The sequence below is a fragment of the Cynoglossus semilaevis genome, chromosome 19 (assembly GCF_000523025.1).
Source record: "Cynoglossus semilaevis isolate Cse_v1.0 chromosome 19, Cse_v1.0, whole genome shotgun sequence".
NCBI lineage: Eukaryota > Metazoa > Chordata > Actinopteri > Pleuronectiformes > Cynoglossidae > Cynoglossus > Cynoglossus semilaevis.
Window position 1 is genome coordinate 10,141,525 of NC_024325.1, and position 24,588 is coordinate 10,166,112.

A 24,588-nucleotide genomic window follows, 5' to 3' on the forward strand; every position below is an offset into this window, starting at 1 on the left:
GAGAAAGAGAGAGCGAGGATAGCTAACAGTGCAGATAGAAACGGCAGGAAGTGCAGCAGAGAATTACAGTGTATTATGGCAGAGGAGTGTGAAGCAGCAGAGTGGAGAGGGGAGATAATGGACTATGAGGCTTCTCCTCCCTGTACTTTACACCCAGCTACTGTACGCTGTGTGAGCACCAGGCCTGGAATAATCGGTGGTGTAGATATTCACACTCACTCAGCTTGTAAGTGTTGCAACACCAGGGTCAGAAACGTGTTACATTAGTAAACAGTCAGGAACGCACAATATGATTTTCCTTTCCAACCGTGCAGATTACCATGAATCATCCAGTCCTAGGGATCAATGATCATTTCATATTGTCAATTTAATTATGACCTTCGTATGACCTTTTGTTTAGGCAGATAAGAAAAGCTGAGACGGCGGTCTGATCAAACTGCTCGGACTTTTTTAACAGTCATTTTGATAGCAAGTACAAATGTGCTAGTTGCGCTAGTTCCAGTTAGCTTTTTTAAAATTATTTTAGCTCCTGTGCTAATGGATAATTAACCAGATGTACTACTGGTAAATGTGCGAGTGCTAAAAAAGTCAGTTTGTCTCCAAAAAAAAAAAAAAACTGTTTACATATTTTAATTATTTCATAATCTCCATCTTTAATTATTAACTGCCCCATTTCCATTCATTTGCTGAGATATAAATACACTGAAAGAATTTATAAATGTAAGCGCCTTCTTTCTAATGCTGGAATCTGTGTTGACCCACTTCCATGATACAGATGTCTGTGGAAGCTCCGAGGGCAGCGTGTTCTGTGTTTTCAGCCCCCGAAACCCGAGAATTGATGTGTCTCTGTTGAACCGGCCGACCTTCTTATCTCATCAATACAACCTCATTACAGAGAGATTCATAAAGGCCTCCGGGGCGGCGCTCTCTCTGCCATCAAATGTAGCACGAGAATAGATGAATTCTTTATGCTGTATACAGTCACAGCTCACACGCCACAGTCACACTCGCGTTTATGTGCTTTAAGTAATCAAAGTTGCACTCGCCTCTTTCTCAGTGTGCGACTAAAAAACAGCGGCCTTGTTTTAAACCGACTAAAATAGGTGTCTCTTCTGGACCAAGAAACCGTCAAAACACTGACAAAATTAATCACAGCTACACTGAAGCTCTCGGGGAACGGGAGGTACATTTTTAAACACAGCGTTATTGTTGCTGTTTCTTTAAGGGAGAACGTACAGGAAGGAGGAAATAAACCATTTTGATGGTTCATAAGTCTGTGGTGCCGCGACACTTCCCTCTGCCTGGATTTTTTTTTTTCTCTTTTTCTGTGTTTTTTTGTTTGTTTGTTTGTTTATCAGTGTTAGCAAGTGAAAATTGGGGGGAAAAAACGAATCTCACAAAGTCTACTACAGGGGTGTCAAACATATGGCCCGTGGGCCAAAACCAGCCCACTTGGGGTTTCGATCTGGTCCACGTGATGAACACTTCATGTTCAGGAAATGTTGCAAAAATATTTTTCACTAAATATGAAAGTTTATCTAATGTACTTTATTGTTATTATTATTATTATTTCTTGCTTTGGAGAATACATGGGTTTCAAATGTTTTGTTGCTCTTCTGTTGTTGGAGATGTACAGCTCCACCGATCGCATGTTGCTCAACACTATAGTCCACTCGCCTATGACTCAATGCAAAATTTATTCAGCAAAAATAATTCTAACAGAGCCTATGGATATCATTTATAGCTAACAGGTTACTGGAGCCACATGACCTTTGTTTATCTAAATGTATCTGAAATTCTAGCTTTAAGGAGAAAACACACATTCTAATGGGTCCAATGTAGGGCAGCAATTTACTAGCTGCTACAGCTGATATTTAAAGTTCCCCATCATCAACGCCAATCCCTGGATTAACACACACTTTGATGAAGAAAGAACGGACACACACAGGCACACACACACACACACTGTCCTGCCCATGAACTCCACAGTCAGTCTGCTGTGCCATTCAACACGGTCCATCTGGCTTGCATGCTCCTGCTCTGTACAGTTTGGTCTTTACATCAACTATAAGGTTCATAGTTTACAGTTTGAGTTTGTAGGGTTCGATACCGATTCACTGTTTTTTCTACAGAAAACAGTGACAGTTTTCACACAGTTTAAACCCAGGGCAGTTGCTTGCTGAATCAAATTCAAATCAAAACTAGTAAAAAAAAAAAGTGTTCCTAAAATTTCCCACAGTCAGTATAAAATAACAGCTTGGTAAAAAAAATGATCTCTGATCAAACGATTAGTTGTGTTTGGGTGATTTTAGATCCTGGTCGATTCCAGGTGAAACAGGAGATTTAGTTTTGCCTTGGATGGAAACTGGAGCACAAAGCCAATTATTGATGAGTTATTGCACGAGATCGTTGGCTTTTCTCTGTTTTCCAGTCAATCATGGAGTCATTTACTGAATTGCTTCGCTTTGGTTCACACAAATGGATTTTAGGAAAATTGAATACATTTGCAACACCATCCTATCATAAGCCTGTGATTCTTGGAATCCCACAGCTGCCCTCTCTGAGGTCACTGGTCAACAGACGGACCTTTTCTGAGACATTTTAAAGCTGGGGTGTTGTGGTTTTCTCTCTAAGATGTTGTCGGCCTATGCTCATTCACAGCTCTGTCCTTTTCCTGAGAACATAGAGGCAACGATGAAACGTCACTGACCGTTTAAGGTGTTCAGCACGTGTGTGTGTGTGTGTGTGTGTTAATGTGGCTGTAATTCTTGAGTTACCCGTCGTTGGTTGAGGTTGGTTGGAGAAGGACTGGGAGATTTTCCTGAATGAGGAGTGGAGAGCTGACTGGCTGGCATCCCATTCACTGGAGGCGAAATGAGGAGAAATGGGGAAGAGTGGGAGAAAGAACATTATTAAAATAGAATTCAACAGTGAAGAACGGACAAACATAAAGGTTATATGATTCGTTTGAAGAGTTCTGTTTCACCTGAAACAACGTTTTGACTTGTCAGGAACTAGTATTTTGAGGAAATTCACCAGGAATATTTGAGAATAGGCAGGATTTTCAGAATAAAAATAATAATAAATATGTGAAAGTTTATTTAAATGTCAGTATTCTTAGAAGAAGTACACATTTTCATTAAACACATTTGGAATTTCAAATTTAAAAAATTCCAAATGAGGTTCGAATTCTGAAAAATGTTGAATTCTGGCCTTAAAAAAGGAATTCTAACTATATAAAGACAGTGTTTTGGGAAAATTAAGAACATACTATGCTATTTCTGATTTAAATCTCACAATTATAAATAGATGAAGACAAACAGGACTTTCATATAAAAAAAGACTGCATTCTTTTTAAATCTCATAATCCCCACAAAACAGCTCAAAATGTTTCCTCCCTAAAAAAAAATAATCCATATTTTTCCAGCGGAGAGTCATATTTCTGAGCGTCTGGCAGCATCCCACTCCTCCACCCTCGGCCTCTCCATTCATACGAGTGAGGCAGAGGAGGAGGAAGACTCGAGAGGGGCTACAGAAAAAGAGCAGTGAGTAAAGTCTGTGTACTGCTCTCTTTTACTGACACCAAATACTGCGAATACTGAGTTCTGTTCAAACATATTTCCATCTCTGTCCTTCTACTTTAGCTTCAGGGATGAAGCTGTACGTCAACATACAACACACAGCCTGGCCTAATTTGTTGACCACCCCCCACCACGTAATGGACTTGTGACCTCAGCGTGGGCTACTTTTCCAGCTGCTGCATGGCACAGAAACCCAGAGGCAGCATTTCCACGGATATTAGATATATATACATATATACATATATAAATATATACATATATAAATATATTAAAATATGTGTATTTGTTCAATATATGACAACCTTTTACATAAAACTACATTTTATTTTCATAATCCATGTTTTTTTTTTAAATTATATCAGTCAAAATAACAGTTAATAAATGAAACCAGCCACATATCAGCTGATGTTAAAACTAACCAAAAACATTCAAATATGACTCTTTAATGGGGTTAATGTTATATAAAATCTGTCCACATTTAGGCACAGTCGTCCTGATTGGCCCAAAACCCAAATGCAAACGAACCTCCTTTTCTGAGGCTGGACAATCAGAGAATAAGGTCATATTTCATCGTTTGAATCGACTCAGTGGGCCAATCGTTCTTAGTCCTTCCTAAAATGTCTTTATGACATCATGCTGAACGCAGACGCTTGGTAATTACCAGTCATCCTGCACAGACCGAAAGAAGAAAATAGTGACACATTCACTATTCAAAACACTAAATCAGTTAATCCAAGATCAAGTCATTTTGTAAAAAAAAAAAAAACAATCAGATACAGCTTTGACAACCGCTCAGTTTAAGGTGAGACGATAACAATGATGGTTGTGTTTAAGGTAAAACATGAGGTTGTGTATGTATGTATGTATCGTCAAAATATATGAGAGTCATTTTCAGAGTCCTAAAAAGAAGAGCAGTGTGTTTGCGAGTGGGCCGAGCATCAAACAGCATCACTGGGCTGCACACACTCAGCCTGTTTTTCATTTGAGGGCAAATAAGGGCTATCTCTCCAGACAGTGGTTCACCTTAAGTCAACTCCTGGTCGTCCTGACTGAACTGCAGCTCTGTGAAGCAGCAGTGTTAGCACAGCACTGACCAACGTCATATATGTCTATGTCAACTATTCTTTTTAGGGACTAGGCTTTTGATCCTTTATTTATTTATTTATTTATTGTATTATTAATTAATTACTGCACGCATCCATGCAAAACAATAAGAAATGCATTTTTTTTAAAAAGAATAGAGGTACAGAAAATAATTCATTTTCCTATACCAAAATGCATTAAACCATAATATTGACTTTTATTCTTGATGCAGTAGAAAAAAAAATGTTTTTGTTTACTTTCCTACTGAGATATAATTCAAAAATATTAGTGTTGTTTGTTAGCAGCCCAGTGAATCCAAACGTCACCAACACATCGTTGATTTCCTTCATCCCAGCTGTTAAACCGAACCCCTGGTTTGATCCCATTGATGAAATCCAGGATCGGTGTTACGCACACGGACAGACACTCCTCCTGGTTACACAACCGCACACACACATTAACATTTTAAAAACTCCATCTGCACATCCACATCTATGCTTCAGTCTCGGACCGTGGAGACAGACAGCAGAGCTGGGGTACAGTCCACCACCATGTCCACCATGTCCACACAAAGCAGCGGCGGACAACAGTGAAGTTTACGCAGCTGCAGGGCGCGTGTTTGGAATGTACAGCGGGATTGGGTTCCTACCTTCCACTTCCAGCATGACGGAAAACACAGTGATAATCCGAAGCAGGAGAAGGAGGAGGATGTGTCAGCGTGTAAGGAAGAAGGAGGCAGAGAGCAGGGGAGCAGCGGGAGAAGGAGTCGAAGCAGCAGCAGCACCTCCGTTTGAGCTCCGCTCCAGTGTGATGATAGTAAAGTGTGGTGAATGAGAGGTGATGGAGCTGAGCTAGTACAGGAGGGGAGGAGGAGAGGCTGCGCAAAGTGTGGTGACGCTCAGAGGGAGAGGGAGGATGGAGAGAGAGAGAGAGAGAGAATTAGCGAGAGAAAGACTGATGGAGAGTCGGAAGGATAGATAGAGACCATGTGTAAGAGAGAGGGGAGAAAAAAGAGAGCTGGTGAGAGGAGCAAGAGACAGAGGGAGAGAAATAATGATGGAGAGACAACAAGCAAGGTTGAAAGAGAGTAAGATGCAGAAGAACATGGTGTCGGGGGATAGATTGAGGGGGGGGGGGGGTGGCTAACAGGATACTTTACTCTTCCCAAACGCCAGTGAGTGACACCGGAGCTCAACATACTTTTTTTCCCGTTCCTTTTCTTGTACAAAGAAAATCTGTTCTATGGTTTGTCCAAGGACACGCCTCCTGTCAGGACAGGACTTGTTGTCCAATTAGGAAGAAACGAGTGAAAATGCATTCTGAGATCACCGGGGTGGGCTAAGTTTTTGGCACAAAATAAACCTAAACTTCAAAAGTTGGATGTTTGCCCCCATTCAGTGGTATCAACACAAATTCCAGATTAAGGATTGACATCAGTCTTTACCTTGTACCAGTTTTTGGTGGGCAGGATTAAAAAGCCCATTAGACCATATCTGGCCCATAGGCTGTAATGTTCCCAGGTCTGGTCTCCAACATGTTTAAAAAAGTATCCCTAAAATGATGGGATGATAATGAAAGAAAAAATACTATTTATGTAAACCTTTGTTTTATACTGAACTTGTGAATATTCATATTCACACCATAGCATAGCATCGCACAGCATAGCATACCAGACCAGACTAGACTAGACTAGACTAGACCATAATAACATAACATAACATCACATAACATAACATAACAAAACATAACATATCATAACATAACATATCATATCATATCATACGGTAGCATAGCATAGCATAGCAAACAATAACATACATACCGTAGCATAGCATAGCAAACAATAACATACATACCAAACCATATCAAACCATACCAAACCGTACCATAGCATACCATAGCAGACCAGGCCATACTATACCATACCATTTCTAATTTACAAACTGCAAACCAACTGATGTTGGTTTAATGAAATTCTAGGAGAGGTTGTGAAGGCAGGGGTCATCGTGTCACCAACTTTTATAAAATGTCACTGCCCTGCAGGTACAGCGGATTCATCCATGAGTCAGCGACCCCGCACCACTTTGACGTAAAGTCATACGATGTTGCTCACGACGGAAAGGTGAGAGAGTGAGGTTTCAGAGCCGCGTTCGTCGGCACCGCGTGAGATCTTCTGTTAAATTTAGCAGACGTGAAGCTTCGGTGGAGAGCGAAGAGACAGATGGTGCGATGGGCGGGGAAACTATGTACGAGTGCAAATTGTTTTCTCACTTTATTTGTGGGTCCGTGTGTGTACAGACACCAAGTTGGGGCTGTGAGATCATTGGGGGGCGATGACACGTCAAGTTGACACACAAGCACTTGCCCACGCCCACTCATGTACACACAAAACTGACAGAACATACTGTCACACCAAACCCCCTACAATGTGTCAGAGCAGACATTTCCCTCAGCAGGACGTTCGCTTTGTGACTTTTGTGAAAGTGCAGGGAGGAAATGAAACTGAGGGCAGGAATTTATTCAACTGTTGGTTTCCGTCGACGTCTAGTCTGAAAATAAAGTCAATAAAATTGTATCTTCTCATTTATTCAGTTGAAATTCAAAGTCGTGTATTTTTAGTGTTGTATTTTACTTTAGCGCTGTTTTCCCCTTAGAGGTTATGGCACATCTAAGAGCACTGCAGAGCAATTAAACAAGTGAAACTGAATAACAAAAATACATTCTTCTGTAGTTTGAAATTCAGACCAGGGAACCAGTCTAAGCAGCATGTTTTCAACATGTTTTTAAAACATTTATAGTCATCTGTTGCCACTTACAGTAGTAGAAGATTGTTCAGTCATTCTGGTGGTCACTGTTGCATTGCAACGACAAATTATTTTGGGTAAATAAATAATTGTTTTCAGACAAACTATGTGAAATTGGAATATTTTTCCACGCCACAACTGATGATCTGTCATGGTACACGAGTGGGCCACAGTACAGTGCTTGGGACAAACGTTTTTGTGGGTACAGTATATTTGCTTTTTTACCGAGAAAAAGTGTGTCACGCAAATTAAATCCTCCATTTCTGCATGTGTTGGTATCATTTGACTTCCTCCTCTACTCTCACTTTGTTTTCCCTCTGTAGTCGAGGGTCTTGGTGAGAAACGGTCAGACACACAGACACACCAGCTGCTGCCTGACAGCATGTGCGACTGTATTGCAGAATCTAACACCTTCTAACACCGCGTCTCTTCATTTTCTACTTCAGACACAATTTACAACTTTCATCTCCTTTCTGCGACTCCTTCAGAGCAGATTATTAAATGAGATAGCAGAGGGTTTTTATTAATGTCTGTGTTGGCCAAATGAAAGATGAATGCAGAGCTCCGAGATTGCTTTCAGGCCACCTGAAACCTGAAGGAGATAATAACTCTGCGCTGCCCTGATCTTTTAATATAAATACAAACACAGACCTTTCTTATCTGGGATCTAGACTTTAAATTTCCTTGGCAAAGACCTCAATTTAAAAGTTTGGGGGATAAGTCTGATAAAACACTTTTAACTATATATATATATATATATATATACTTTAACTTTTCTAATTAAAATGACAATTTTGTGATGTCATTTTTTTCAGTATTTTTAACTTTCTAGTGCAGGCATGGGCAAACTAAGGTACGGGGGCCGGATTCAGCTTTGTAATCCGGTGCAACAAACTTGTCCAAATTCTATAATTGGTTTGTTTTGTGATTATACTTCTGCCTTTACCCTGCAATGCCCAAGTTTCCCCTATAGATGGTGTAGAGAAGGCTAAAATCATTTTAGCATTTTAGCCTTTATATATGACTTTTACATGTCATTCATCTTAGTTCACACTAACGCTCCTTCTATCTGCTCCTGACCCGGCCTTCATTTTCAATTTTAGGACCAATTGTGGCCCGCGACTCAAAACGTTTGCCCACCCTTGGTCTAGTGCAAGGTGGTGTTTTGTTCCCCCAATAGGAAACCTTTCAAGTTTTAGTAATACTTTTGGTTTAATGACAATCCGTAACTAGAAAATATTTGATATTCACTATCAGTGAAGGCAGCAATGGATGGAACCAAGTAGTTCTAAATGAAAAATTACCGAGCTAACAGCAAAGACGCCACAACCAGCGTGTCAACACAAAAGTACGAGTCTCCACTCCAAATGTTTACAGGGATTCTAGCCTGTATTCTTTGTAACAAAGAAAATAGAATTACTCACACAACCAATCAATCTTAATTTAGATAACGCTGTCCAAAACAAATGGCGGCAGCTCAGCGCTTCATTGGGCTTCACATAATAAAAACGATACAATACTCACTCAATAGCATACTCAAACTCACTCATTCACATTCATATGCGTTTGTACACATAAGTACTGACACAGCGAGGCTCCATTTAAAGACCGAAACAAGGAAAGGATATAAACCAAGCTCGTTAAACATCTTTCGTTGGGAGAGCAGCTCGTTAAGGCCCTGACACAAACGCTTCTCTTTCTGATGTCCATGAATATGAATGCAATTCAGCATCACTATTGAGCTATTTTTAATTAAAGCAGAATTTAAAATACATTTGAAAATATTTGTATTCATATACTGTATATAACTTTTTATCAGTTATTTCTGGCAAACAAAGAAAATTCTATCCTATCCTGAGCCAAAAAAAGAAGAAGATGGGAATAAAAATATATATCTAGGGGGCTTTACAGCAGCTACTGTGCATATTTAAATGTGTTGTTCCATTTGTTGTTCCACAGTCTTTGCCCAAACCTGTTGTGCTCGAAGCACTCATTAATTTAAATGTTTTTTTTTCAGTGACTTCATCAACATCTGCTTCAGGTGTTCGGCGTCTTTTGATTTAATAATGCAAATGCTCGACAAAACATCAACACCAGCCGAGCGTCAGTCAGCTCTGTTCTCCACTGCAGGACATTTCGCAGGAAGTTGCTGCCATATTTGGTACGTCAGACAAACATCTTCCTGCTGTATTATGTTTCCATGGGAACTCAGGCAAGTCAGCCTTATCTCTCTCTCTCTCTCTCTCTCTCTCACACACACACACACACAAATGCTGAGATTATGACTCACTCTCATAACCTTTCCCCAAAGTTATAACGCCAGCATCACACTGGATTGTTCCCCCTACCCCACTGCAGCCCTTTCCCTGAACTTCTGAGTTTAACACAAAATATGTCAAAATGACAGTACATGGAAGTATTTTAGCTCATCTGCATTTTTTCTACATTTCCACATTATATGTACTATTTTTTTTCTGCACCAGCTGTTGAATCAGCCATTACCTGACATGTCACTGCGCCGCCAGACCTTAAAATATTAAAAGACTACACTAAGTGAAGTGTGCTTCTGCATAATTGCCCTTTTTTTCTACCCCACACACACAAAGTCAAAGCTCAAGCTGTGCAATCAGCAAGAGAACAGCCTGACATTTGGTTAAAATCTCCGCTGCAGGCTACACACAAGGCTCCATTTCACCACTGTCTCATTCGCTGTGCCTTCACTCAAAGGTTAAGTGTAATGTCATGTGCAGTTATTATTGCTACTGACATCATTACTAGCATGTTCAAAAAGTTCGACTGTTTCAACAGCATGCTGGAACCGAGACCCTGTGTGAAGTACAGGAAACAACCGGATCGGTGGATTGAGTAAAATTGCATCACCAGTCACCTTCACCTCTGCTTCGCTCCTTCTGTTCCCTCACTAACTCCTGCGTTCGCCTCTGCACTCCATGAAAAAATAGCTCATTTGCATTCCTGTACTGAGGGAGTACGCTTTCAAAATATCACGGTGTTCATTCAGACTGTTTTCAGTGCCGTTAAATCTGCTGTGGCCCTGATTAAGTAATTAGCCAAGCTAATCACAAAAGTAAGTATTAGAACAAAAACAACTTCCAGCTGTGCTCATTACGGTCAGGGACGCTGAACACACTCTCCATGCATGACACAAACGCACAGACACAGTTATGGTCTTTGTTTAACTTCACTAAAATGACAACAACAGATTTGCAAAGACGACAAAAAAAAAAAAAAATACTCACCGGGCTCAAGAGACTTGTTGTTTCTTATGGGGACAGCAGATCTGGCAGAGCCTCTGTTTAACGACACGGACATCCTTCCATAGTTCACTGACCTCATCATACGACACTCTGTGAGCAATGACAGAAATGTGTGTCAGAACCAACCTCATTCATTCAAATAAAGAAGAAAACACACACTGTCCGAAGAATTCAGTACAAAACAATGTATTAGAAGAACAATGTTGGCCAATCAGAATCTATTCATTAGCAGGAAGCATCGATTTTCACTCCAACTTGCTGGTATTTTTCATGCAAACCGATGTTTGCATCTTCGACCACAGAGTAGAAACAGTAGCAGCCTGTGGTCTTGTGGTAATAGGATCGGATTTCTGGCCTTGTTCATAAGAAGACACACAGCTCCCCAGGGGTGGGTAAATGCAGAGGACAATTTTATTATGTGTATACACTGTATAAATATGTGTCTGTATATATGCAATGGCCAATAAAGCTGATAGTCCACACTAAATACTCAGTGAATTTACCTCAGAATGATTTTTTTTTTTTTAATCTCAGCATTTTAGACTCAAACTTATATTTAATGGCCTGACAGTCAATAGTCGACCTTTCGATTTGGTTTTACCCTCAGGTTCTGACCGTCCCAAGGCTGGTTTTCCAAACACTATTACAGTGGCTACAAGTCTGCAGTCTGGAAATGTCCACACATAAATGAGTTAAGGGACACAGACACTGACACACAAACACAAACACACACACACGCACTGCCTCCTTCATCCCCCAAACTTAACTCCTCTTCTGTTCATTAACCCAGCACCATTATAGCTCATTACCATTTAACACTAGTGGGAAGGCAGAATTATACACAGTCGGAAATCTCTGTGTGTGTGTGTGTGTGTGTGTGTGTGTGTGTGGCTTACTGACTAATGTACAGTGCAGAGATAACATGATGACAATGTGCCAGAGCTGAGGCAGAAGTGATAATTACAATGATGCTGAGAGGAGGCAAACATGTCTGCAGTTCTGACTCTGTCTCTGTTTGCTCCGATCACTTTCCATTTTGTCTCATGTCAGGATAAAATCAGTAAACCGTCCATTTTTATCACTCCAGTTAATGTATCAGTGGCACTTGTATCTACATTTGGACCCTGACTGAATGATGTAATGTGTGCAGGATGTACCATTAGAACTGAATGTTCAAAAACAACGTCACCTATTGGCAGCAATTGAAAATGAAATGAAATGAGACCTAACACTGAACCTTGTTGAAGCAGTTTTTGAGGCCATTTAGAGCCCCTGGTGAACACTAGTGGTATGACTAGCAAGCACAGGATGCTAGTTTTAATGATGACACTTCATCTTGCTACCACTGGGGGTCACGTGTTCTGGAAAGGTTGAACAAAGACATTTGTAATTTCTAAAACATAGAGAAATCAAGAGAGATCTTCAAAATAACCAACTTGGCATTTGTTTTTGTTTTTTGGTTTTTTTTATTGCTGATCATACAACGAACACTAATGATTAGAATCAAACTCAGAGCCATCACTGCATGGTCGATGGTGCTCTACGCTCGTTTACAGAGGGAGAATAAGGTCACCTCAGGGAACGGGCCACTGGCAGACGGCCATTCCATTTTCACATAAAGCAAAGAGACAGAGGGAGACGGAGAGAGATGGAAATAAAGAAAAGAAAGGAAAAAGAAAGAAAGGAAAAAGGAAGAAGGGAAGGAAGAAAGAAAGAAAGAAAGAAAGGAAGGAAGGAAGGAAGGAAGGAAGAAACAAAGGAAGAAAGGAAGGAAGAAAGAAAGGAAGAAAGAAAAAAGAAAGGAAGGAAGGAAAGAAGAAAGGAAGGAAGGAAAGAAAAAAAAAAGAAACAAAAAAGAAAAGAGTTGGGTATTTTGTCAGACGTTATTAATTAGATAAAAGGAAACTGGGAGGGAACAGGTGATTGAAAGAGTCTTCGGGACAAAGCCTTTCGCAGAGAGACATGAGAGGATGAGAATGCAGATGAGTTTTAAATGGCAGGAGGTTTTTGTGTGCCAGCGATGCAGGAGGAGTGTGAGAGAGAGAGCAGAGCACCGGTGGGTGAAGTGAGGACAAAACAAACCCTCAGTAAACAATGAGGGACACAACGCCATGGACGGTGGCTGAAGAGTCCAGTCAGCAGAGCTTCATAATGGGAATTTAACACCATGCACACAGACATTTATCAGGCGATTATCGCTTCATTTCTTCAACACAGTGAGAGAGGAATAAAAAATGACTTGATGATGAAAAATAATTCAATAATAATAAAGTAATATCGAAGCCCCTGAAACTAAATTTTACTAGTCCTGATTAGACATAACAGCCGCGACAAGCGAGGCTAACGGAGCGATGTTCTCTGCCTTTGCCTCCTCCAACAGTCAGACGTAAAACACTCAGACAGCAGCGCAGGGCGCACAGACAGTGAGGAGACATGACATTACAACAAGGGTTTAAAATACCAAACGTCACTCTCACCAGACTCGTCCAGCATCAAGTCATCTTGGTAGCGTAACTTCTCCGGTCCGCACGCCACGAAAATGTCTTCATCGCCAAAGAAGTCTTGAAGACAGGTGACCTGGACACAAGGACACGCAGATGAGTCGCGTGGACAAAATGGTGTGACAACACAGTAGCACGGCTAAAGTACAGTACATTTCTGTGTGAATTCACCATTAGTATAATGTGTATTTCTGCAGTATTTTCACTTCCAGTGTTTTTGCACTATTCCTTTATATGTGAATAAATCAAATATTTAAATAAAAAAAAGAGACCTCTCCCTTTAAAATACCTTATATCACATGATGATAATAAATCTGTTTTTTGCCATGTGTTTAGTGAGAGACAGTGAATGTGAGAGACGGAGGGAATATATATATATAAAAAAACACTCTGTCCTAATGAGTCACTGTCATTTTCTGACACACTCCTCACTGTAAGGCTAACACCAGACTCAAACAGAGACATGAGGACAGGCAACACCACTAAACAGAAATTGGACTGACACAGGGGGGGTAAAAAAAAAAATCGGAAAGACTGTCTACAGAATGTGACATTGTGTCTAGTGAAATAGCATCTCTTGGAGGGTGGTTCGAGACTGAAAAAAATGAAAATATGAAATCATTCAATCATCAGTTGCTCAAAAATGTGTTATTTTATATCGATATCTGTTATGCCGAAGTGCGTGTAATATTTATTTATTTACCTAAACTAACCACTGTATGAGTTTCTGGCACCAGCATTCTGCATACAATCCCCTGATTATAAAAATAGATCAACACAAAGGCAGCGATGCTGCCATCTAGTGGCTTTCACCTTCACATACAGCCATTTTTCCCCAAAACTATTTTTAGGGCACACATCATTTGGCTAAACCCAGGTATTGCTATCGAGTTTTTATTATCAGAGAAAAAACGGATACTGATTCTTACAGATATAACATAGTTATAATACGCTAATATCGGGCAAATTATATCGGTCGGCCGATATTATCGGAGCAGTGACCAATCATGGATATGGAAGATTCAGCCCTTGGTGTTTGTCCTGTTGAATTGAACTATTGTTCAACTTCAGCTTTTCTTCTCTCTTAAAAAAAAGACATCACGTTTAATCTGGAGGCTGTTTTGACAGAAGATCTGATATCAATTTCACACGTTAAACACAAACAACTTTAATTACATCACTGCGGGCTGCGAATCACATTTCAATCCCGTGTCATCTATATCCCGTATTATATTACACTTTAGGCAGGGAGGGATTTTGCAGGAAGACAGCAGTTTATTCATCAGCTATGACGAATCTCCCTCCAAAAATCCATTAAGGGCTATTACAGTTAAAGCTGCATGCACGCTAAGCACTGCCTGGAGTTAATGAGAAAACACAAAGCTACCTGCTTTTTTCCTCCTTGTAATTTTCATGGCAATTACAGACCAGGAATTCATTTAAATTCCTATCAGGCTCTGATCAGCTTCTCGGAAAAAGTAAGTCACAGCTGAGTCACAGCATTATCAGCAAAATAGCCGGTAAACGGCAAACAGGCTTTTCTGTGAAACTCAGCCTCGCAAACATGAGCTTTGAGTAATGAGGTGGGAAAAAACATCACAACAGTCCTGACTGAAGAAATAATGGGTTGTTTGTTCCCATTTCCTTTTTTTTTTACATTATGGTTTCTTTACTAACAAGTGCGGTATCTATCTATCTATCTATTTATCTATGTATCCATCTACATATAGTCTTTTGCATATATATGTAAGTATAGTGGTAAATATATATGTATATAGTTATATACATATATATTTAGTGGTAAATATATGTGTATAGGTATATATGTATACATACATCAATAGGTATGAATTCATAAATACAGAATATATACACATATTTACAGCTATATATGTAAATCTACATGTATGAATGCATAATAGTAAATATGTGTACTCTTATATTCATACATTTGAATACACATACATATATACACATGTAAGAGTATATGTATATTTACCATTATACATTCATACACATACAGATGTACAGTACATATACACATTTATATGTATACATATATAATTGAAAATATATTTATATGTACTGTCTGTGTATATACATTTATATGTATATGCACATATGTGTTTTCATATATGTACCATTATATGTATATATATATTTATTGCTATCATGCAATCATTAAAACCAAGTTTTCATTATTGCAGTATTGTTCCAACAGCGCCACACGGTGGTCATTTCCAATTGCTATGCAGTAAACGTGCAAGCACCTTTTATTATGTCCTGCTAAAGTTGGGAACAACCTCCCTCGGCCTCTTCTGACTGTTGCCACAATCACACGGCACGTCTCAATTCATTTCTTACTCCGAACCATCGCGATAAAACACTATAACTTTCCACACTGGATCATAAATTCTCTGCCCTTTGTTGCCTCAATTTCCTTCTTATGATATTACATTTATTCTCACTCGCAAAAATGTGATAAGATCTTTTCATTAAAAGTATGTTTGAGATCTTTTTTCTTTTAGGGACAGAACATTCTAGGGCATTACCCATCAGCATCAGGTTAGATACTAGAGCAGTCCCATCTAAAAATCGAGCTGACTAAACATAATGTGACCTGAAAGTGCAACGGCTTTGAAACAGAGCTCACCCGTAAATCTATTTAATAACCATGGAGTGGTTCCGATTGACATGTGTAATGGCAGGGCTTTTATTTGAGCTGACAGGGTTGTTAAACTCACACAGGCAGGACGGTCTGCAGAGAGTAGACACAGTTAAAAGGTACACCATCAAAAACTGTACAGTGGTACACCAATAAATCCCAACATCCTCCTCTCTCTCTCTCTCTCTCTCTCTCTCTACCTTCATGCATTGTTACTCCTGTTTACATTACAATGCACTTTATCACAGGTAACCAAATCCTCGAGCACCATGTTGGATCTGGCACAGGAGATTATCCTTTATGTACAGCAGTTGTTCTGATTGGCCAAGCCTTGAGAACTGTTATTGGTGCTGCTCTCCATTATCAAGCTAGCTCTTGCTGTATTGTAAAATTTTATGACTAATTTGTTAACTCTTTCTGTTTGGTCTCGTAGGAGTCATTTTAAATGAAATGTTTCGTATTGTTTATATATTTGTAAATGCATTCAGAACGTGACGTCACACTTTCCTAGAATGAAAAGATGTTTTCCAGACACCCGTGCATCAGGATGTGTTTACTGCCCTGAGTCAGTCTGACCACATCCTCAGACACAGACCTCAGCTGTTAATGTTGTTTCTGCTGCTGCTGGAGTCTGAAACGAGGAGGATGCTTGAGTCAGACTCTTTGATGCTGCTCATCCCAAGTGTAGCACAGCAGAAATATTAGGATTCAGGCAGAATGAACAGCAACAGCAAGAATAAAAATCAAAAACAAACTCCCAGGGAGGGATGACTTCAAGTTACACGGCATCAAACTAAAAATCAAGCAAAACAAGACCGTATAGTGTACTGTACAGGGAAGGCTGTTAATAAATATTGTTGCCATGGTGATAACGCCCCGCAGGCACTGGTGTGTGTCCGTGACGTAGAGAAGTGAGATGAAAGGGGCTCTATCGTTCATTGTTAATCTACTACACGGATGACAACCACGTCATTCACACCAATTAACACTTCCTCCTTCACCTGACTAGAGGCTGAGGTCATAATGAGATGTTATTTCCTTTGTGTGACCCTCTTAACAAGTCAGTACACACAGATGGACAGAAGAACAGAAAACAGGAGCAGGAGCTGTCATAGATGAAGAGACGGCAACATGAATAAATAACCAGAAAAAAAAATCCTAACATCTCAGAAGAGAAGACACAAAAAGAGCAGAACAGGAAATGTATTCATGACTGCTGTTCCGAGGCTATGACAAAAAGCTGCTTTGATGAATCTAGTAAGAGGGGGAACGGTTACACAACGCACCATGACTAAAACACGGGAGACAAAAAATGATACAAAAAGTGGGATAAAGGAAACGATAGTCAAATAAATCCAGAGAATAAAAAAATGCATATATCAAGGAATGTAAAACTATATATTTTAACTTACAGTTTTTGTTAAATACTATATAAAAGTGAAATGCAGGATGATCTGGTTGGACTATTTTTTTAATCACAGTATGAAGTTAATATTACATTTGACATGACGCTGCTGTTCAGCAGCATCTCAGACTGCGCCTCAGTGACACTGTATCTGTAGAAAGACAGAAAATATAAAAACCCAGGAGTCTAACACAAACCGTAGCGCTGTGTATCCAGCAAAAATATAAACCCAGAAGTCTAACACAAACCGTAGCGCTGTGTAAACGCATTTCTATTCTAACAGCGCCACCTAGTGTCCAACCAAAGTTCAAGCCCCGCCGTAGTCTCTAAATCGTTTTTTCCCCTCTACATTAGGACATCATTTATACGTTTATTTTATTTTTATTTTTTTGTTCTCATAAAAATAATCTTAATTTTGGTGAAGATTTGTTTCATATATAATCTACACTGAAAATAACCCGGCAACAAATGGCCACCAAACAAACAAAAGTGTCTTTTACACCACATGATGGCACTGTTTAACAGCTACCATACATAGTACTCGGTCTGTGACTAAGTTAGCCGAAAAGGCTTTGCTGTATACTGATGTTACCAGTCAGTGTGGACAAGCAGTATAGAAGCTGATATATTTTTAAAAGATTTTAAAAGATTAGATGAATTTCACACTTTTACACAGTAACTTTCACACGCAGTTAAAGCTACTCTGAAAACAGGGTTCTCTCTGGGGCACAGCCTTTGTTAAACCTCTGTCTCTGTGTTTCAGGTAGGATGACTTTGCAGAATTTTTCTTTCCCAAGGACACAGAGACTGAAAAAAGCCATCCACAAAGACACAACAATAATGTAAAATTAAGAAAAAAAATACTAAATACAGTTAGGAGCCTAATCATAAAGATTTAAAATCTTGGTTTAATATATATATATTACTTACATCATAAGTGGAACACTACACACAGCAGAAGGCATTTGGGTAACCATTAAATTCTAAGGCAATGCTTTTAGTCTGAGTTAATAAAGGAGGCTGGCTTGTTCAAGGATAAAGCAAAAAACAACAAACATGTGCAAATATTACCCAAAACAGTGCACTGCCATAATAAAATTAGTTAAACAAAAACAAAAAACAATGTCACCTACAGTAACTAGGCAAAGACTAATATACTGTGCCTCAGTAGTTTCACAAAATTGTTATAAAATCAATAAACCCGATCCACAGACACTGGGTAAGGTCTGTCGATACAGTCAGCACCATGGACAGCTCCACAGAGCTGTCTGCTCTGAAGCACCAGGAATAACTGGATGGAAATATGACAGACTGTGAGGTGCAGATGTATATACTAGGTACAAGTAGAAAGAAAAAATGTTGTTGTGTTTGAATGCAGGTTTGGTGTGAGCACCATCAGATGGCACTGTTGTGAAGTCGTGCTGCATTGCAACTCCTGTGAGAACAAACAACAAACTCTTTTCCCAGCATGAAACGTCTGGCACATTAAAATCTCTGCATCTGCAGAAAAAAAAAATCTTATTCACAATTTACAGTGAATCTGTCAAATGCATTTTGATGGACTAGTATTTTTTCTTTTCTTTTTTTTTTTCAGTATTTCACTTTTGGACCAAAGGGAGAGAGAGAAAAAGAGCAGACAGAGCCACACTGGCTGTCAGGAGGAAAATGAGACAGTAATCGATGTGGGAGAGGCAGGGGCCAGAGGGGACCGGAGGGGGGGGGGGGGGGGTGAAATCTGCACCCTGAGGGAGAATAGACACATTCCAAGACCTCCTGCTGATTCAATCAGCGACCGCTGCACAAAAATTTAACTAGATGTAGAGTAAACAGGGGCAGGCAGACAGCAGGAGGAGCGTGAACAAACCAACACTGCAGCAGTTGGAATTTGCAGTGTTGTTCTTGCAACAACAGAAGTGTCTGATTGGATGTTTTCATTACATAACATCTTATGAAACAGCTCCTGCTGTCCACTGGGCGACAGCAAACATCTCTCTTGGCGCCTTGTGTGTGTTTTCAAAGCGTTTCTGAGCTTTTTGCACACAGGAAAAAACATTAAAAAAAAAAAAAACAAGATCACAGAACCGTACTAATCCAGCAGGTTCTCTGTAGGTCACCCCACTGTATACAGGGCTGCTTGTAACTAGTTCACTGTTACCATCTAGTACAAGTACGACTACTGCCATTTGTGTACTCATTGAAACCAAGTACTGTCACTAATACCACAGGTTGGGGTTCAATAAATAGGCAATACATCTCAGACTAAATAAAAGTCTTGCTCCAGTCCTTGTCCCTGATGTTAAGACTCTGCAGTAAAAAATAAACAGTGACTGAGCATGCAGCTGCTATGGTGAAAACCTGTATTTGAATGAAGTAGCTCCCCCCCGTTACTGCTCATATTACACAGTTTAAAAATAAAAATAACATTTCCTCAAAGCACCACTAAACGGAGTCCAAGTACCTCAAAATGGTATGCATGTCATAGATTGAGCTGCACTGATGAAGTAACACAAAAAAACTGAACATTAAGTGTATTTTTATTTTCAGAATTATTCAACTGGGCCAGATTGAAATGCCAAGCGGGCCAGTTTTGGTCCACGGGCCGTGTGTTTGACACCCCCTCAGACGGATTATTTTGCTCGCAGTAGGAAAAGAACACAGGTCAGACAGTGTGTGTCTGTGATGGAGCTGCTGCGTAACAATGTTCTCCACAATCTGCCAGCAGCCCAAAAGTCTGCCATCGATTCTAATTTGGCTTCACGTCCTCTGACTAGACAGCGCCGCAATCTGCCACAGTCTGACTCTCTCTGCTGGTAGAGACACAAAACCAACGAAGCGATGTGGACCGAGACAGAGAGATCTGAAACGTTCCATATTAAGGATTTATCAACGTCAATTACAGTAAATAAACTTGGAGGGTATTAAATTTGTACTACTGGCTTGTAGACTTTTTTTTGTTTTGCAGAAAATACACACAGTAACACACACACAGCTGCCCTGTCTGGCTGTGACTCAGCAGATCAGCAGTAGCAGGTGCACAACAGTTTCCCACAATCCTCCTAAAAGACAAACAGTAACATCATCTGCAAACTGTCTGTCAAAACAGAGATCGGAAATGTCATGTGACTTTTTGAGCAGGATTCTTTTTAAAACAAAGTCGCTGCTGAATATTTTACAAAGTTAAGAAATGGAACCGAAATATAAACAGAAATGGAGGGACCAAGAGGTCAGGACGGTGTGGAGAGGCAGACAGAGAGTGTGGGGGGAAGCGTTGCCATATGGATTTAGGGTTTTATGCCAAGTGTGTTAATTTACCCAAGTCTGAAGAAACATTTAAAAAAAACACAGCATGCTGCCAACAGGAGTGGAGAAAAGTATATAAAGAACATACATCTTAAATTAAATTAAAACGAAAGAAATATAATGACTGAATGAAAAAAAAATCTCAAAAATTAAGAACAGCTGACTACAGAGAAAGTGTTCTGGTAAAGGATAATAAAAGCCTTTTGGTGCAGCCAAAATCGAGGACAGGCCCCAGATGCAGTAAAGGAGAAGTGAGAGCTGCAGTGCAGATACTGGAGAAGTGGCTTCTTCTCCTCCAGACAGTGTAACACCACACTGTGCTGCTTCACTATGAGAAAAACACTGTGTCATGTCATTGATGGACTGCATAACAACATTCCCAAGAGCAGAAAATAATTAATAATAATTAAACTCCCTCAAAGGAAGAGTCTCACTCTATAAAGTCACTTTTTGTCTAACAGGAAACTAATATTTGCATCTTTTAAATATCAAGGAATATGAGGTTTTCTGCCAGCTGCCCTGTGCCTGTATTTTCTCCTTTTTTTCCTTTTCATTTCTATACACTGTATATATATATATATACATATATATACATTTTTCAATTATTTATACTTTGTCCTGCAGCAAAGATGCTAAATGGCAGCTTCACAGGATCAAAATTATATTTTTTCCCCCTGACTGATTTGACTGCGTCAGCCATTTAATGTTTTTCTGCTTTTCTTGAAAAGTGCTGCATTTGTAACGCAGGCACTTAATCATAATTTTTGATAACTGCTCCACCAAGTGGGACACATGCCAAAGGCTCTGATTACTGATGCAAAAAAAGGGAGAGTAAATGGCATGGCTTCATGCACTGTTTGATAACCGCCTGCAGTTAATGGCCAGTGATGCATGAGAGTCCATTAAAGCCAGGGTGGGCTGCCCCTGTCTTTGCCTAAGTATGCATAAGCCTCAGCAGAAGGCTGAAGGACAGCAGCCGGGGACCAGCCCTCTGCCTCTGCGTGTGCGTGTCACGGTCTGTGTGTGTAAACAGAGATTACGTGTATTATTAGAGCGGCCACGTCCATGGACCTAAACCACTTACTGGTTGTCTACCTTCTTGATCAGACCAAATCCAAGCTCTGCCATCACCACAGCATCGTCGCAGGTCAGCCAGTTCCTAGGCAACTAGACCGAACCAATGTTCGCCGTCCACCAGATACAGTGAGACCTGAGACAGGGGACAATCAAAGGGGCAGTGGGGGTGGGGTGAGGTGTGGAGGTGGGGGTGGAACCTGATAGTGAGTTTGTCACGGAGTCTCTCGTGTTACAGGTGGGAACGTGACACTTGGAATGATCACAGAGGAGTCAGCTCTCACTGAGCTAACGTGCTGTAGCAAACAGCTGCTAATGGACTTTCATATGTTTTATCGGTATGTTAGATTGAGACCACTACTGTAAATAACTGCTCTTTATGATAGACAGTTGGTTCTTTCAGTCATGACCATGGGCGCCAATCGCACAAAAATGTGAGGATATACTGTACATCCTGCACTTCTGTCTCTAACCTCATTTCTGGAGTTAATGAAAGGAAGAATCCAGAAATCTCTCTCTCCCTCTTTTTCTTCATCAATCTCTTAATCTCTCTCTCTCACTCTCTCTCTCTCTGCAGCACTGATGAGAATCTGTGTTACTGTCTACCAGGCCCAGAAACCTACTTCCGCTCAGTACGTTCAGTGACGGACCCGGTTCGTCGTACTGCAGCGGCCCACTGTCGCTCACCAATGCACGTGCATGCAGACACACACACTTAACCCCCTTGAAGTAACCTTATACTGGTGCATACTCAGGTAATTACCTTTAGCACAGTGCCGTCACTTAATACTGCACGATGAAGTGTCAATAACACCGCTTTTGTTCTCACTCATCCATATGTTGCTGCTCGGAGTTTTTAATCAGTTGATTTGTTGTAGATTTACGTGTCAATCCATAATAACATTAGCAATTACATGGAGAAAATACAGCAAATAAGATTACTCTCAATGGTATGAGGATGTCTTATAGATGACTATTGATATTGATAATATGTATCTTAATATTATACAGTATACCTGCATACTGACTAGTAAAGAATATGTTTCGCATATGTTTCTTACTTTTCTACATCAGTAATTCCAATATTTCAAAAGTCACAAATAATAACGGGGGAAGAAGGGAAGAAAAACATACTTCTGACTACATATATATATATAAATATATATATAAATATATATAGACATATAGATATATATATATAAATATATATTAACATATATATATACATATACACACACACACACACACACATATATATATATATATATATATATATATATATACACACAGAATATCTTTAGAATGCTAAACTGAGGGCTCCTTACCAAAGTGGCAAAAATAAATTACGAACTCTCTCACATGTGCGCTAACCCACGCTCACACAACCACTAACAGCCAGGTTTGGCCAAGCACCGAGTGTGTTACCATGCCTACAGGCCCAATCAATATCAGGACAAAAATACCAGCACCATAATAGTCTCATCACAGAGGAGTGGACTAGACAAGGACAGTTTCTATTGTGTAATCTCCAACACAAATGTGACAGGCGCTGACAGCAGAAGAAGAAAGTGTTGCACAAGAGCGCGACTTTAATCCCAAGAGCACAAGAGCAAGACGTTTCTTAAGAAAAACGTGATGCAGGGATTTCAGCGGCTGGGCCAAGGTCAAAAAACTCCAACTCTTCAAGAATTATCTTTCTGTATGTATGACGAAGAATTCACAATAAATGTTACGATTTTTCTGACAATACCATTAAATTATTTGGTTATCTGTTAGCTACTTTAAGGTGGCATGTTCTATTTATTTAGCTACAGTTGTTTGGCTAAACTATGACTGCTCTTTGAGTTCATATTTTTTGCATTTTATTTAGTAAAGTCAAATACCTAAAGATATTTTACAACACCAGCCCCTACTGGTCAAAGGTCAGGAGTACAGTTGAATGTGACTTAAGGAAAGGTGACTACACAGCCACAAAAACAAAAGCAGCAACAGTAGTTAGCCTTTTCAGTCACCTGGATGTACAGCAGGTGGGTGGACTATCAGAGCGTTTATAGATACACAACCTATATATAGGCGAAGCTTTGACACACATCACTGCCGCGTGGGTGGAAACACTGACTCCGTTAGTTGACTTCTTCCATCTTTCCTCACGTCTCTACAGCGCTCACTGTGAATGGAGACATGGTTGACGCTCTCCATTCATAAAGAACTCAGTAAAGAAAATCGAGCATGTTTGCATTAAAAATGTAAAACCCTTACAGCACACAGTATCAGTGGCCTTTAGCCCAGGGGACTGAAACTAACAGGAGGCTGGGGATATAGGAGGTAGGGGGGTGGAAAAGGTGGGAGGATGGGAGGGTGTCCATGACACAGCTGAGCCACATTCATTCAAAGAGGGAGTCCAAAAGCCGTTAGAAAGTAAGCTTTGACACAAAGGCTAAAATAGTGAGTGTTAATAACACCATGTGAGCAGGGTTCTGCATTGTAATTTTTTTTTACTAGGACAGTAAAAACATCACTGCCCTCACTGTGCCTTTGGTTGCCTTACCTGACTTGAGCACTAAATTTATATCAGGTGGGACCAAAGGGTAATCGCCTCGCAGGTTAGCACTGCTAGTTTAGCCATGAAGCTACTCAACACCGCTTTCATTGAAAAATCATTGAAACGAACTCTCACACTTTCAATGCACTTCAGAACCACGTCAAAGGACATCAGCCACGATCCATGACCACAATCCTTCAAAACTACCAACTCTGATGCAATGAACTTCAACATTATTGACAAGAGCAGACGTCTCTCACCAGTTTCCCCTCCAGGGTGTAGATCTTCTTCACCACTCCTGAGTCCAGCTTGATGGCCTCGGTGATGTCAGTCAGGACCTGTTCATAGGAATGGGCCG

General features: G+C 40.0%; 1 protein-coding gene and 1 long non-coding RNA gene across 2 annotated transcripts in view; one reads left to right on the plus strand and one right to left on the minus strand.

The window, feature by feature from the left end:
* LOC112488627 (uncharacterized) overlaps positions 1 to 5,306 on the plus strand; it is a 5,802-nt gene extending 496 nt beyond the window's left edge. The window contains exons 2-3 of the long non-coding RNA XR_003052921.1: positions 3,428 to 3,545; positions 3,645 to 5,306. This is a non-coding gene — a long non-coding RNA (uncharacterized LOC112488627). The remainder of the gene's footprint in view (positions 1 to 3,427; positions 3,546 to 3,644) is intronic.
* The window catches only part of dclk1a (doublecortin-like kinase 1a), a 41,480-nt gene that overhangs the window by 12,154 nt on the left and 4,738 nt on the right, over positions 1 to 24,588 (minus strand). Inside the window, 4 exon segments of the mRNA XM_025065688.1 lie at positions 2,778 to 2,863; positions 10,726 to 10,833; positions 13,221 to 13,320; positions 24,491 to 24,588. The exon segment at positions 24,491 to 24,588 is cut by the window's right edge and continues 47 nt beyond it. Coding sequence (XP_024921456.1) covers positions 2,778 to 2,863; positions 10,726 to 10,833; positions 13,221 to 13,320; positions 24,491 to 24,588 — 392 coding nt within the window.